This window comes from Pseudoliparis swirei, chromosome 18, assembly GCF_029220125.1.
Source record: "Pseudoliparis swirei isolate HS2019 ecotype Mariana Trench chromosome 18, NWPU_hadal_v1, whole genome shotgun sequence".
Lineage (NCBI taxonomy): Eukaryota > Metazoa > Chordata > Actinopteri > Perciformes > Liparidae > Pseudoliparis > Pseudoliparis swirei.
Window position 1 is genome coordinate 3,653,008 of NC_079405.1, and position 12,302 is coordinate 3,665,309.

General features: G+C 44.8%; 1 protein-coding gene across 7 annotated transcripts; it reads left to right on the plus strand.

The window, feature by feature from the left end:
* Window positions 1-1,092: 1,092 nt before the first annotated feature.
* Window positions 1,093-12,048, plus strand: rbbp5 (retinoblastoma binding protein 5). 7 transcript variants are annotated; one of them, XM_056437953.1, is made up of 16 exons: window positions 1,093-1,262; window positions 3,485-3,605; window positions 4,273-4,327; window positions 4,702-4,790; window positions 5,067-5,092; window positions 5,234-5,406; window positions 5,867-6,007; window positions 6,092-6,254; window positions 6,605-6,714; window positions 7,137-7,256; window positions 7,412-7,565; window positions 7,663-7,734; window positions 7,843-7,960; window positions 8,407-8,476; window positions 8,575-8,813; window positions 9,584-9,891. In XM_056437953.1, exons 4-16 carry the CDS (start codon window positions 4,766-4,768, stop codon window positions 9,874-9,876), a joined length of 1,704 nt encoding a protein of 567 aa, XP_056293928.1. In that variant the 5' UTR covers window positions 1,093-1,262; window positions 3,485-3,605; window positions 4,273-4,327; window positions 4,702-4,765; the 3' UTR covers window positions 9,877-9,891. The 7 variants fall into 7 exon arrangements, with proteins under 7 accessions (XP_056293928.1, XP_056293930.1, XP_056293929.1 ...); XM_056437955.1 differs by having other exon boundaries at window positions 4,273-4,310; XM_056437954.1 differs by having other exon boundaries at window positions 4,273-4,305.
* The last annotated feature ends 254 nt before the right edge of the window (window positions 12,049-12,302 follow it).

Here is a 12,302-nt window from a genome sequence, read left to right on the forward strand (position 1 = left end):
TAAGCCACATTTAAAAATGAAACTTTATTTTCATTTTAATAAACACACAAGGTCTTTGAATCAGCCCACTCCAACAGGTTTTAAACAACAAGTTGACTGTTTTGTCTGATATCAGGAAACAACCCAAAGAAAAAACTTTCAGATGCTTATTTTTCATCAAGTTGTGTTCTGGCTTCAAGAGGAAAAACAAAGAAGCATTTTTGTCTCTGCGGGATGAGAGTGACATTAATTTTAGAGGTTGGATACACTTGATGAGATTTAGGATTAACTACTGCAGAAGCGTGTCATCCAGAGGTAATTAATTGTCTTAGTACGTATATTTAGACTACGGAAATTAACATAATTTTGGGGCATAAAGTGCTGCAACATATACTATACAAGGTCCCTGAGAGTTGTTATGTAATTTCCTCTGTAATATCCCTGAAGGAGGACTAAAGGGAAGTATTTGGTTTAGTTAAGTCTGCTTTCTAACCAATAAATAAGTAAACATATGTATTTATATTAGTCATCTCTTAACTCGCTGCTGATCGACTCCACAGTAGAAGATGACACTGTGTAGGTTTTCTTAACCTCAAGCGAATTAGTTTGGGGCTTTTATTGTGAAAACCGGAAGTCGCATGTGTGCAGTTCATACAGCTCCAATTCCTGATCCAGCTCCGGATCTAGCTCCGGATACAGCTCCGGGTCCTGCACCGGATCCAGCTCCGCATCCAGCTATTGATCCAGATCCGGATCCAGCACCTGATCCAGATCCTGGGGCGACAACCGATTGTTTTTTATGTAGATGGAAAAAGAGACTCACATGTAAACTAGCATGTGCTGCACACACGCACACACACACACACACACACACACACACACACACACACACACACACACACACACACACACACACACACACACACACACACACGCACACACACAGACACGCACACACACACACGCACACAAATGCACGTATGGATTTCCATGCAGGCCTGTATAGAGTCACATATAAACCATGATCATACATTTAAAGATAGTGTAACTAGACACGGGTGATGTTGCAGCAAATTCCCTTCACCAAGAATAGATTACAATAAAATAGAAATATACCATGGCACTTGAACCTCACAATCAACATGGCCAGATTCAACTGTTTTAAACCAGACAGTAAATATTACGTCATCACGTGTGTCTGCTGTTGGCCCCTATTTATTCCACCACTGCTGGAAAGTAACAGAGCAGTTCCTCAAAGTACTGTACTGAAGTACACGTGTGAGGTACGTCACCTTTATTTTAATGTTTCCATTGTTTGTTACTTTATACTTCTTCTACCTTACAATTCAGAGGTAAATATACTTTTTAGTGCACTACATTTATTTAACTGTTCAGATTTCCGTCCTTACCACCTTCTGTCTGTTGTCCGTTGAATACAACAAGGACTATAACAGCAATACTACTGCTAATAATATAAACTTAATGGAGAAAAAAGAGTATTACATCTCAATTAAAATAGACCATGGTGGAAGCCACAGTGTAAAAATACCTCTTATCTTATTAAAACACTATATTAGCATCAACATTTAAGTAAAATACATCAGTTTTTTTTAGAGGAACAGTATAAAGAATAAGCAATTAAAACAAATTAATAATAATAAAAATAAATAATCAATGTGTTTGTACTAAATTAAAGACAGATACAATAAATTGTAATCTAGATGGAACATAACTAATTTATTCGTTGATTATATTACGTCAGATGTAGTCGAGTAAAAGTTTAAACTAGCATAATAAAAAATGACAAGTATCTAAAAAGTAGTAAATTACAATACTTAAGAACATGTACTTTCTTATGGAGGACTTAAAATGACTTAAGTATAAATAAATGAATGCATGAATAAATACAAGAATAAATAAATACTTAAATAAATGTATAAATAAATAAATAAATACAGCAATAAATAAATAAATGCTTAAATAAATGTATAAATAAATAAATAAATACAAGAATAAATGTATAAATACAGAAATAAATACAGAAATTAATAAATATAAGTTATAACTCAACAGGACATCATTAAATAAATGTATTTCTACATTTCTGTATTTCTTCATTTATTTATATCTCTATTTATGTGTCCACACGTATTTCTTCATTTATTTATGTGTGACATTTACGTGTCCGTATATTCAAATGAGCTGGGCGGTCCGAACCTCATTGTTGAACAGGATTGGTCAAGTCGGAGAGTAAGACAGAAGCAATCGATCCCTGTAGACGAAGTGTTTATTATGCATTCTTGTCTGTACATTCTAAATACTACTGTTATTGAGTCACGGAATGTAATTTAAGGATGTTTTCAGCCGAGAAGTTAGTAGTTTAAGCATCAAATATGTGGTCGGGTTATCGAGATTCAGCCTAATAAGGATATGCGACGGAGATTTGAGGTCCTGCTCGCGGGACCTCTGAGCTCCGGGCGCCGGGCGGTCAGCGCGCTGTGTGGCCGCCGAGAGAAGCCTGATCTCGGCAGGACTTTTTGAAATGCTCCGCTGGCTCTGACGTCTCCGTAGCGGCTAAACATGAGATATAATTAGGTTTTGGAGGATCTAAAGAGCACAAAGAGTTTATTATTTATTAAAAGATAACGTTACGTCAATTTGACTGAGGGTTAAGATTCATAACTTCATATTGTAGCGACCCTGGGTCAGGAAAGCTACGAGACGTTGTATAGTTATTACCGTTTATTCGTAGCCTACGCCAAACAACAGTGGACACCGCAACACATTCTACTCCACTGTAAAGTATTTTACAGTGAATAATTGGAGTAAATTCATGAGCAAGAACAGTTGATGTGGTGACGTCACAAGACCAGAAAGACCGTCCTGCGTCCTCGAGAGTCCGGACTCCCAAGACCAGACTCACAAGACCAGACTCCAAGAAAACACGAGTCTGTACTCAGTGTTCTTGGAATTGATAAAGGGCTGAAGTCAAAAAGCTGTCTAGGCTAACTTCTGCTAACGGTTAGCTGAGCGAGCCAACTTCAGCTTCATGTGCCAGGCAGAAGTAGTAGAGCACAACACACCAGGTGCATCACACTCCTGTGACCAATCATGCTTCAGACAGAGGTTCGGACCGCCCCAGCTCATTTGAATATACGGACACGTAAATGTCACATAAATAAATGAAGAAATACGTGTGGACACGTAAATAGATAAATAAATAAATGAAGAAATACAGAAATGTAGAGATATATTTATTTAATGATGTCCTGTTGATTTATAACTTATATTTATTAATTCCTATATTTATTTATACATTTATTTAAGCATTTATTTATTTATTTATACATTTATTTAAGCATTTATTTATTTATTCCTATATTTATTCATGCATTCATTTATTTATTTATTTATACTTAAGTCATTTTGAGTCCTCCATACTTTCTATCATTATATCTGAACGTTGGTTTCCAACAGAATAATATCGGTTTATATTTTTGTTCAGGCACATCGGACGACGCCTTGTTTGGGTCCTCACTGGAGGCTGGGCGCCAGTCTCTCCGCTCCGCGCAGCAGAAAGTAAATACGAGGCTTCGGTCGTCCGACAATGAACATAGAGCTGCTCGGTAATTATTATTTAAATGTCTTTTTTTTCAATGAACCAGACTATAAATAAATAAAGAGATATATAGTAATACATTTATCTCAAAGATAACGTTGTGTGCTTGTTGTGGTTAGCATTGGACGTTAGCTTAGCTCGTTACCATCAACCAAAACGAGTCAAATACAATAAAATAAACATTTGTTTGTAGATACACTCTTCTAGTTTTGAATTTATAGTTATATTAGTTTTTTACTGTATCTATTGAGTGTATTCAACTTAAAACGTAGGTTAAAACAAGGGAAGCAGCCGTAGCTGCTCGGCTAATGTTAGCTTCCTGACATGGTCTCATTGTTATTTCATTTAAATGTTAACTCGGAAAGTACAAGATGTTTCCTCCCTTCTTCTTTGTCTTCTTCTTCTTATATTCATCATGTTTATTATTATCCATTGCACCTGTTGATGAACACCTGCAGCTGGTCCTCATGACAGCGAGCCACTGTTTATATTCAGGAGAATAAGGATGAAAGAAAAAGGCTAAATTAATAACATTCAAATGGAAAGTGTTCTGTTCACATGAAGATAATGAAGTTTAAAAAGAGGCAAACGCCTAATATTTGTTTTTTAAACATTCTTCTGTGCTAATCTGGTCCAGGTCTGATATGTCTAAAATGTTTTGTTTTTATCTACAGCTGGTTTGTATTGATCTGGATGGAGGAAAAGCAGTGAGGTTAATCTTATATCTGAGTCAGAAATATAGTATTATGTTAGATAAGACTTTAAACAGTCTGCGTAGTTTTTAAACTAGTCTTGTTTTGATTTTGAGCTAAATATACCTACATAGATAAATGGTTAAGACACTAAGACTGTTAGGTCAATGTCTGGAACCCGTCTTTCATCTTTAAACATTGAAAGAATAGAGAAATAGTTTTCTCATTTACCTGAACATCTCAGGGCATCTTCAGTCTTTTAAAAAAACAACTGAATTTATCTGGTTAAAGTTTGACGGAGAAGAAATTTCGTCTCACACATTTCAAGTAAATTTGCTGCTTCGCCCTATTTGTTGGTGAACTATTTAATGTAAAAATGAGTAATTGTTGTTCTTGTAAATGTCCACACAGTTCTTTCTTATGAATTACTGGCTCAGATTTTGGATTAAACATCGGGATTTCTCTCACTTTACTCATGGATAATTTCCTGCTTCTTTCTGGTGAATATTCAAATTAATTGTTTAAAGTTTGTAGTTGAAATGTCGGACATACTCAAGCTTATTTCTTCATGTGTTTGACATTAATAATCTACTTTAATCTCAGATTAGTAGAAGTTATCTCTGTAAGAACACATACATCCTTGACTCTACTGCTATCCCATGTGCTGCACCACACAGAACATCTGCACCACTGGCACCGAAGTACATCCTGCATGAATGCTGCTTTGTCTCGTTAAAAGTTTCTCATCACTCTGTGTTTTGATATTTCTCTCGTAGAATCGTTCGGGCAGAACTACCCAGAGGCAAGTCACCAGCTCTTCGTCTTCGTCTTCATCCTTTAATACCCCAGACGTTTCATCTTTTGATTGAGGAAACGTTAAAGCTCCAGGACTGATGAAAACTCTCTGGCTGCTTATTTTTGGTTTGTTGTGTATGTTTTCTAGGAGGCAGATGGCACTCTGGACTGTATCAGTATGGCCCTCACCTGCACCTTCAACCGCTGGGGCACCCTGCTGGCCGTGGGCTGCAACGACGGACGCATCGTCATCTGGGACTTCCTCACGCGGGGCATCGCCAAAATCATCAGCGCCCACATCCACCCGGTCTGCTCTCTATGGTGAGGCACACACGGAGATACACGTCCACCAACTGCGTGCACACGGCAAGCCCCAATACATTTGAACACTCTTGATGAATATATATATATATAGAGAGAGAGATATACACTACCGGTCAAAAGTTTTAGAACACCCCCATCTTTCCAGTTTGTATTGAAATGTAAGCAGTTCAAGTGAATAACCTGAAGTGGTACAAAGGTCAGCGGCAAACTGCCAGAGGTTAAACATAAAAGTTTAGGTTACCAAAAACTGGAAAATAATGTACATTTCATAGTTATACAAAAAGGCTTTTTTCAGGGAACAAGTAAAAGTGCAACACAACTTATTTGTTGTATCCTTTAATATCAGAGTACATTGGGAAATTAAACTGATCATTTCAATAAAAACTGGAGAAATTGAGGTTTTGTGTGTGTGTGTGTGTGTGTGTGTGTGTGTGTGTGTGTGTGTGTGTGCGTGCAGTTGGAGTCGTGACGGTCACAAGCTGGTGAGCGCCTCCACAGACAACATTGTCTCTCAGTGGGACGTCCTGACGGGCGACTGCGACCAGAGGTTCCGCTTCCCGTCACCGATCCTCAAACTGCAGTGCCACCCGAGAGACATGTGAGCGAGCGCCGGACGGTTAACCGCCCTGTCGATCGGCCGTGAGTTAAAACACACGGACGACACCCGATGTCTGTGCTTCAGGGACAAGGTGCTGGTGTGTCCCATGAAGTCGGCCCCGGTCCTGCTCACGCTGTCGGACTCCAAACACGTCGTGCTGCCCGTCGACGACGACTCCGACCTGAACGTGGTGGCGGCCTTTGACAGGCGGGGGGAGTTCATCTACACGGGCAACGCCAAAGGAAAGGTCAGCTGACGCTTCGTTCACAGGCGCACCTTCCAGTCACTGTGTTTCAGGACGGCACGGGTGCATCTGCATTTTATAGAAGGGGAAGTTTAGGTTGTACATCGAGAAAATGTCCAGTGATAAACCGACACGAGGAGATATCAATGCAGAGAAGAAACCTCCACACAATTTACACCTGCACTATTATATGGCCGAGCAGATGAAATATCAGTTTAAAGAATATCAAAACATTTAGGATTTTCTCTCCGCTCCACATTTTACAGTCTAAACTGGGACGTCCAGTATTCTGCTGTCTTCCTTCACCACCGTCTCTCTCTCTCTCTCTCTCTCTCTCTCTCGGTTGTTTGTAGATTCTGGTGTTGAACACGAACACTCAGGAGCTGGTGGCTTCCTTCAGAGTGACAACTGGCACCAGCAACACCACGGCCATCAAATCTATTGAATTTGCACGCAAGGGCAGGTGAGAGGCGCCGGGGAGTCCTTCGGGTCTCTGGACCTGTATGGATGAACATCTGGAGCACACGACACGTACACCATCGGGCTCTCGAGGGTTTCTTTAAATTTGACATTCAAAATGTCCCGTCGATAAGCGCCGCACGCGGCAGTGGGCCTTGTTGTCCAGCAGGGGGCGCTCTGAGCCTTCGCTAGCGGCTCGATCGCTTGGCGCGTCCTCGTGAGATTATCAGGAGACGGCTCTTCGCCATCTGCAGTTCTCTTTGTGACTCAATCGATTTATTTCCGTGTGGACTGAACATCAGATTCACTTTACACTTTGTACACATGATCCAAAGAAGACAGAAGTCACCTTAAAGCGTCCAGCAGGGGGCAGCGGAGCTCACCTGGTGCTCACTCCTGTGGCCGACTGTCCTGTTTTCTGCCCAGTTGCTTCCTCATAAACACAGCAGACCGGATCATCCGGGTGTACGACGGCCGGGAGATCATGACCTGTGGCCGGGACGGTGAGCCGGAGCCTATGCAGAAACTACAGGACCTGGTGAACCGGTACGTTGACATATGTGGGGTGGGGGGAGGTGAGGCCTCGAGTTCGCCCTCTTGCATTACCGCTAGTCTAAAACCCGTCCTCTCTCTCTCGCGTCGCCTCCTCTCTCTCTGGTCTCTGCCTCTTCGTGTCCTCCGCCGGTGTTTCCCGCGCTCAGGACTCCGTGGAAGCGCTGCTGTTTCTCCGGCGATGGCGAGTACATCGTGGCCGGCTCAGCCCGGCAGCACGCGCTCTACATCTGGGAGAAGAGCATCGGCAACCTGGTGAAGATCCTCCACGGGACCCGAGGAGAGCTGCTGCTGGATGTCGCCGTGAGGATGTTAACATATTTTAGAACACAGAGATTGAAACAACGAGGTGTTTGTTGCCGTGTTGTTGACTCGCCCATCTCACCTTTGACCTCTCCAGTGGCATCCCGTCCGTCCGATTATCGCCTCCATCTCCAGTGGAGTGGTGTCCATCTGGGCTCAGAACCAAGTGGTGTGTAGACGGTGACGATGAGGGCCGGATGTTCATCCGTGAACAGACGGAAGGCGCTCAGAATATACGACGTAAAACACGCGTGACGACTGATCGGTTTGTCTTTAGGAAAACTGGAGCGCCTTCGCTCCCGACTTCAAAGAGCTGGACGAGAACGTGGAGTACGAGGAGCGAGAGTCCGAGTTCGACATCGAGGACGAAGACAAGAGTGAACCCGAGCAGACGGGTAGGCCGTGACACACGCAGCAGGCGATTATTATCGGACACAAGACAAGGAATCTAAATACTTCAAGCAAAGAAGAGTCGACACTTAAATACGTCACGTGTCCCGATTCATAAGTTATTGTTTATACATCGAGATGCTGGCTGGTGAGCATGAAGCGGACTAAATAAATATAAAAGTCAAACGTCAGTAAGCAGGTTGAATGTATTGGATTAGTGCCGTTGATGTCCCACAATGCAACGCACAGAGGAATGTGAAGAGTGACTCAGAGCGTGGAACGTTAAGTCAACTTGTGGATTGCCTGTTCATCCCAAACCGTGAAGTCCATTTTAGTTCTTCCTGAAAGCGGTCCCTCACACATCTGCATTGATCACTGGTCTCCCGCCAGCTGTTCTGGTCGTACTGGTTCCGCGGTCGCTCTCAGACGTCCACCTGTGCTCGCGTTGCAGGCGCAGACGCTGCGGAGGACGAGGAGGTGGACGTCACCACCGTCGACCCCATCGTCGCCTTCTGCAGCAGGTGAATATCGATCGATCCACCGCGACTCCTCGAAGCCCTTCGGCCCGGGTGGGTTGTGGTCCGGTGGTCCACTACGGTCTGTGTTTGTGGCCCCGTAGCGATGAGGAGCTGGAGGACTACAAGGCTCTGCTGTACCTGCCCATCGCCCCCGAGGTGGAGGATCCGGAGGAAAACCCCTTCGGCCCCCCGCCGGACGCCTCGGTCCAGACCGCCGCCCCGGAGGAGGCGGCGCTGGCCGCGGGCGACAAGAAGCAGCGGCAGCCTTCGTCCGAAGGAGGCTCGACCAAGAAGAAGGCCCGCACGACCACCATCGAGCTGCAGGGGGTGCCCAGTGACGGTGAGTCGGCGACACTAAAGACCCCCGAGAGACGCAGTGAGATGCCGCGAGGGCCGATCTACGTCGGCCCGCTCCGGTGGTCAGAGTCGCTCTGGGTGTCGCGGACAAAAAGCCCATTTGGATTATTGCAGAACAAAATGTGCTGAACTCGTGTAACTTAGGTTTGGGGGATAACAGGCCACGCCCCCTTCTTGAAGTTTTAGTCGGCAGATGTCGACTGCAACTCGTTCCACACACTCAGTTAGTTCTCTTTTGTTTATTCATCAGACAAACTAACAAAGTCAAGATTCTGACACATTTTATTCCGTATAATATAAATAGAATATAGAAATATTCAACTGACCACCTTCAAGTTTCAAGTTTCTCTCGTTTACCAAACTCCAGAGCACCTGCGTAGTTTGTCTTTCCACCGGTCCAATATTCATCCATTCACAGAATTGTCCCCAAACGTTCGATGTAGAAACAGATCGTCTCTTCGAGCGGCGGCTCTCACTTAGATTAGCAAAATAAAATGTGAAAGTTCTGTGTTGCCGATGGTGTAAATGTGCATTATGATGAATTTACAATGTGAGTGCAGAATTTAGCCAACGTGCTGGAGCGAATCCTAATGTGATGGTCTGTACTGCTCTCTCTCTCTCTCACTCTCACTCTCTCTCTCTCTCTCTCACTCTCTCTCTCACTCTCTCTCTCACTCTCACTCTCTCTCTCACTCACTCTCTCACTCTCACTCTCTCTATCACTCTCTCTCTCTCTCTCTCTCTCTCTCTCAGAGGTGCACCCCCTGCTGGGCGTGAAGGGCGACGGCAAGTCCAAGAAGAAGACCGCCGGCCGGCCCAAAGGCTCCAAAGGTAAAGACAAAGACTTCCCCTTCAGGCCCAAGCCCTACAGGGGCGAACGGCCCTCCTTCCCCGTGGAGGCGCAGGGCGGCTCTGGCCCAGGAGGAGGAGGAGGAGTAGGCGGAGGAGGAGGAGGGATGAAGGGCAGGGCAGAGGGGGGCCTGGCCACAGGTAAGCACGCCACTGGCCCTGCTGCTCGGTCTGGGAGCTCTGCTCAGTCTGACTGACGCCTCGCCAGCGGCCTGTCTCCCTGTACTGCTTCCACCCCCCCGCCCCGCCTCACCCGCCTCCCCCCCCGCCTCACCCCCCGCATGATGTAAAGCCACAGTCTGGAGGCAGGAACACCATCAAATGACATATTGTCCTGTTATTCATTCGGACGATGAGTTTTTACTGTTTTGTGCTCCATATGGTGATCGGGCCCCCAAAACATTAAACATTACAAGATACTTATGGCCTGATATGTGTGAGATGTCATGGTCTCATAGTGGAGAGGGTTGTTATTATTAAACACATTTATTCTCCATCTTACGATCTGCGTGATACATGTTACGTCGTCCACAGTGTCGCGTGGGCGGCGCTCTCGATTCCTCGTGAGAACGCGTCGTTGATTCTAAAGGGGATCGTGCTATCGTCGGGAAGTCGCTGAGGAATGTTCTCGTCTTTCTCGGAAAAGTAGAGTTCAGATTTTTGACTACATCGTCGGTGTGGAGGACCTCCGTCAGACACGCAGGACGCGTCTACTCGAACGTCTCCACGTGATCTGGTGACGCTTCATCCCCCCAGACTGTGGCTTTAAGACTGCATAACCTCCGCTGACCTCTGCTGACCTCTGCCTCGCTCCCAGTCGGCCTGTAGTCGTCAGATGGGTGGAGCCGTAGCTGAGGGCGGGACGCTGCGGCTTGTTCCCCCCCCCCCCCCGCGGGCTAGTTGGCTAGTCTACATCTACTTCCTGCTTGGCCTTTGACCCTCCTGCGCCTGGGCTTGTCATGTGACGTGTGTGTGTGTGTGGCGCTGCTCGGGTCTTCTCTGTGTCAGGGAGCGATGCTTCTGTAATATTGATGTCTGAACTCATCCTCCTGTGATCTTCATCCATCATGATGTCGCCCGGTAGCTCTGAACAGTGCAGACGTCAAGAAGGAACAATGATAGATTTTTATGATCATTAAAATATTCAGTCTTGTCAGCATCCGTTTGAAAAAAATATATATTTAAAAGCTTCAAAAAAGTTGAAAAAATGCCAACTCTTTATTGGGGCTTTTATGACTTCAGGGTCAACAAATACAATCAGTGAGCACCAGTTACTATGGCAACACGGCTTGAGGAAGCTGCACGTGGCTGTTTGTTTGTCATTAATGTAAACAAACAAAAAGATGCAATGCGTTGTTTAGTGAGATTTACAGACGCCTGCAGGTGGACAGGTGACTAGCTGTTTCCAGCGTATATGCTAAGCTAGGCTAACTAAGCCCCGCCTCCAGCTCTCACGTGACGGATATCGAACTATTCCTTTTAAATATAATCTCCTAAAATCCCCACCACCACCCCAAACTATTCAACACTTTCTCTTCTCTTAACTTTTTTCAATGAAAGCCAACTGTTTCAGAGAACACTTCCTGTTTCAGCGACCCTTTCACATTAAAAGCCTCTTCGGCAGCTTGAAACATTCGCAGAAAATGTCGAGTTTTATGAATGATGAGTCTTAATGAGTGAAAACGTCATCGACGCTAAAGACGGAACATGTTTGTTTGAAGTGGTGAGTATGACGTTCCTCCGTTATTTAAAGGTGTGTGTGTGTGTGTGTGTGTGTGTGTGTGTGTGTGTGTGTGTGTGGTGTTCCTCTGCAGGAAGTCTGGTGTCGCAGTCTTACAAGCAGCACGACCTCGGGGGGATGGACTGAGCGCCGCCGGCGCCTGAAGGAGCCGCGGACCGGGCCGAGGACCGAGCCGAGGCTCAGAGAACGGACTGCCGGAGACCTCCTAAAAGAGAACCTCCTCCTCCCAGAAGACCTCCTCCACCCAGAAGACCTCCTCCACCCAGAAGACTTCCTCCACCCAGAAGACCTCCTCCACCCAGAAGACCTCCTCCACCCAGAAGACCTCCTCCACCCAGAAGACCTCCTCCTCCCAGAAGACCTCCTCCTCCCAGAAGACCTCCTCCACCCAGAAGACCTCCTCCACCCAGAAGACTTCCTCCGCCCACAAATAAAGAGATCGTGAGGCGTTTAAAGCCCACACGAGAAATCACACGTCCTCTTTTTTCTGCAGGATTCATCATGTATAGAACGCCCTCGGCTGCTTGATAGTGTGTGTGTGTGTGTGTGTACGAGTGTGTGTGTGTATGAGTGTGTGTGTTGTCTTTCTTGTTGTTTTTATACGTATTAAAACATTTTGATTTGTAAATATCGGTGTGGTTTCTGAGACGACAAAATACAATGATGATGAACTTTTTTAAATATTTCATATTTAGAGTTAAGACAAGTCTCAGGACTTTTTACTATGAATCTTGCGGTACACGAGGATTTAGTTGTTTTGTACTTTATACAAAACAAAGACTACAATTGCACTTTTTTTCATGCACAAGCTAAATTTACTTTTTACTTTTCAAATTAGGATTTTACACAAAACATGTGAAGTATAAAATATAGCCCGGTGTT

What these genes read in the sequence shown, in the direction of transcription:
- rbbp5 (XM_056437952.1), top strand. Translation starts at nt 4,766, where the DNA reads ATGGATAATTTCCTGCTTCTTTCTG. An exon ending in CGGGCAACGCCAAAGGAAAG is followed by an intron (nt 6,255 to 6,604) that starts GTCAGCTGACGC and finishes GGTTGTTTGTAG; the next exon opens with ATTCTGGTGTTGAACACGAA. An exon ending in AGCTGCTGCTGGATGTCGCC is followed by an intron (nt 7,566 to 7,662) that starts GTGAGGATGTTA and finishes TGACCTCTCCAG; the next exon opens with TGGCATCCCGTCCGTCCGAT.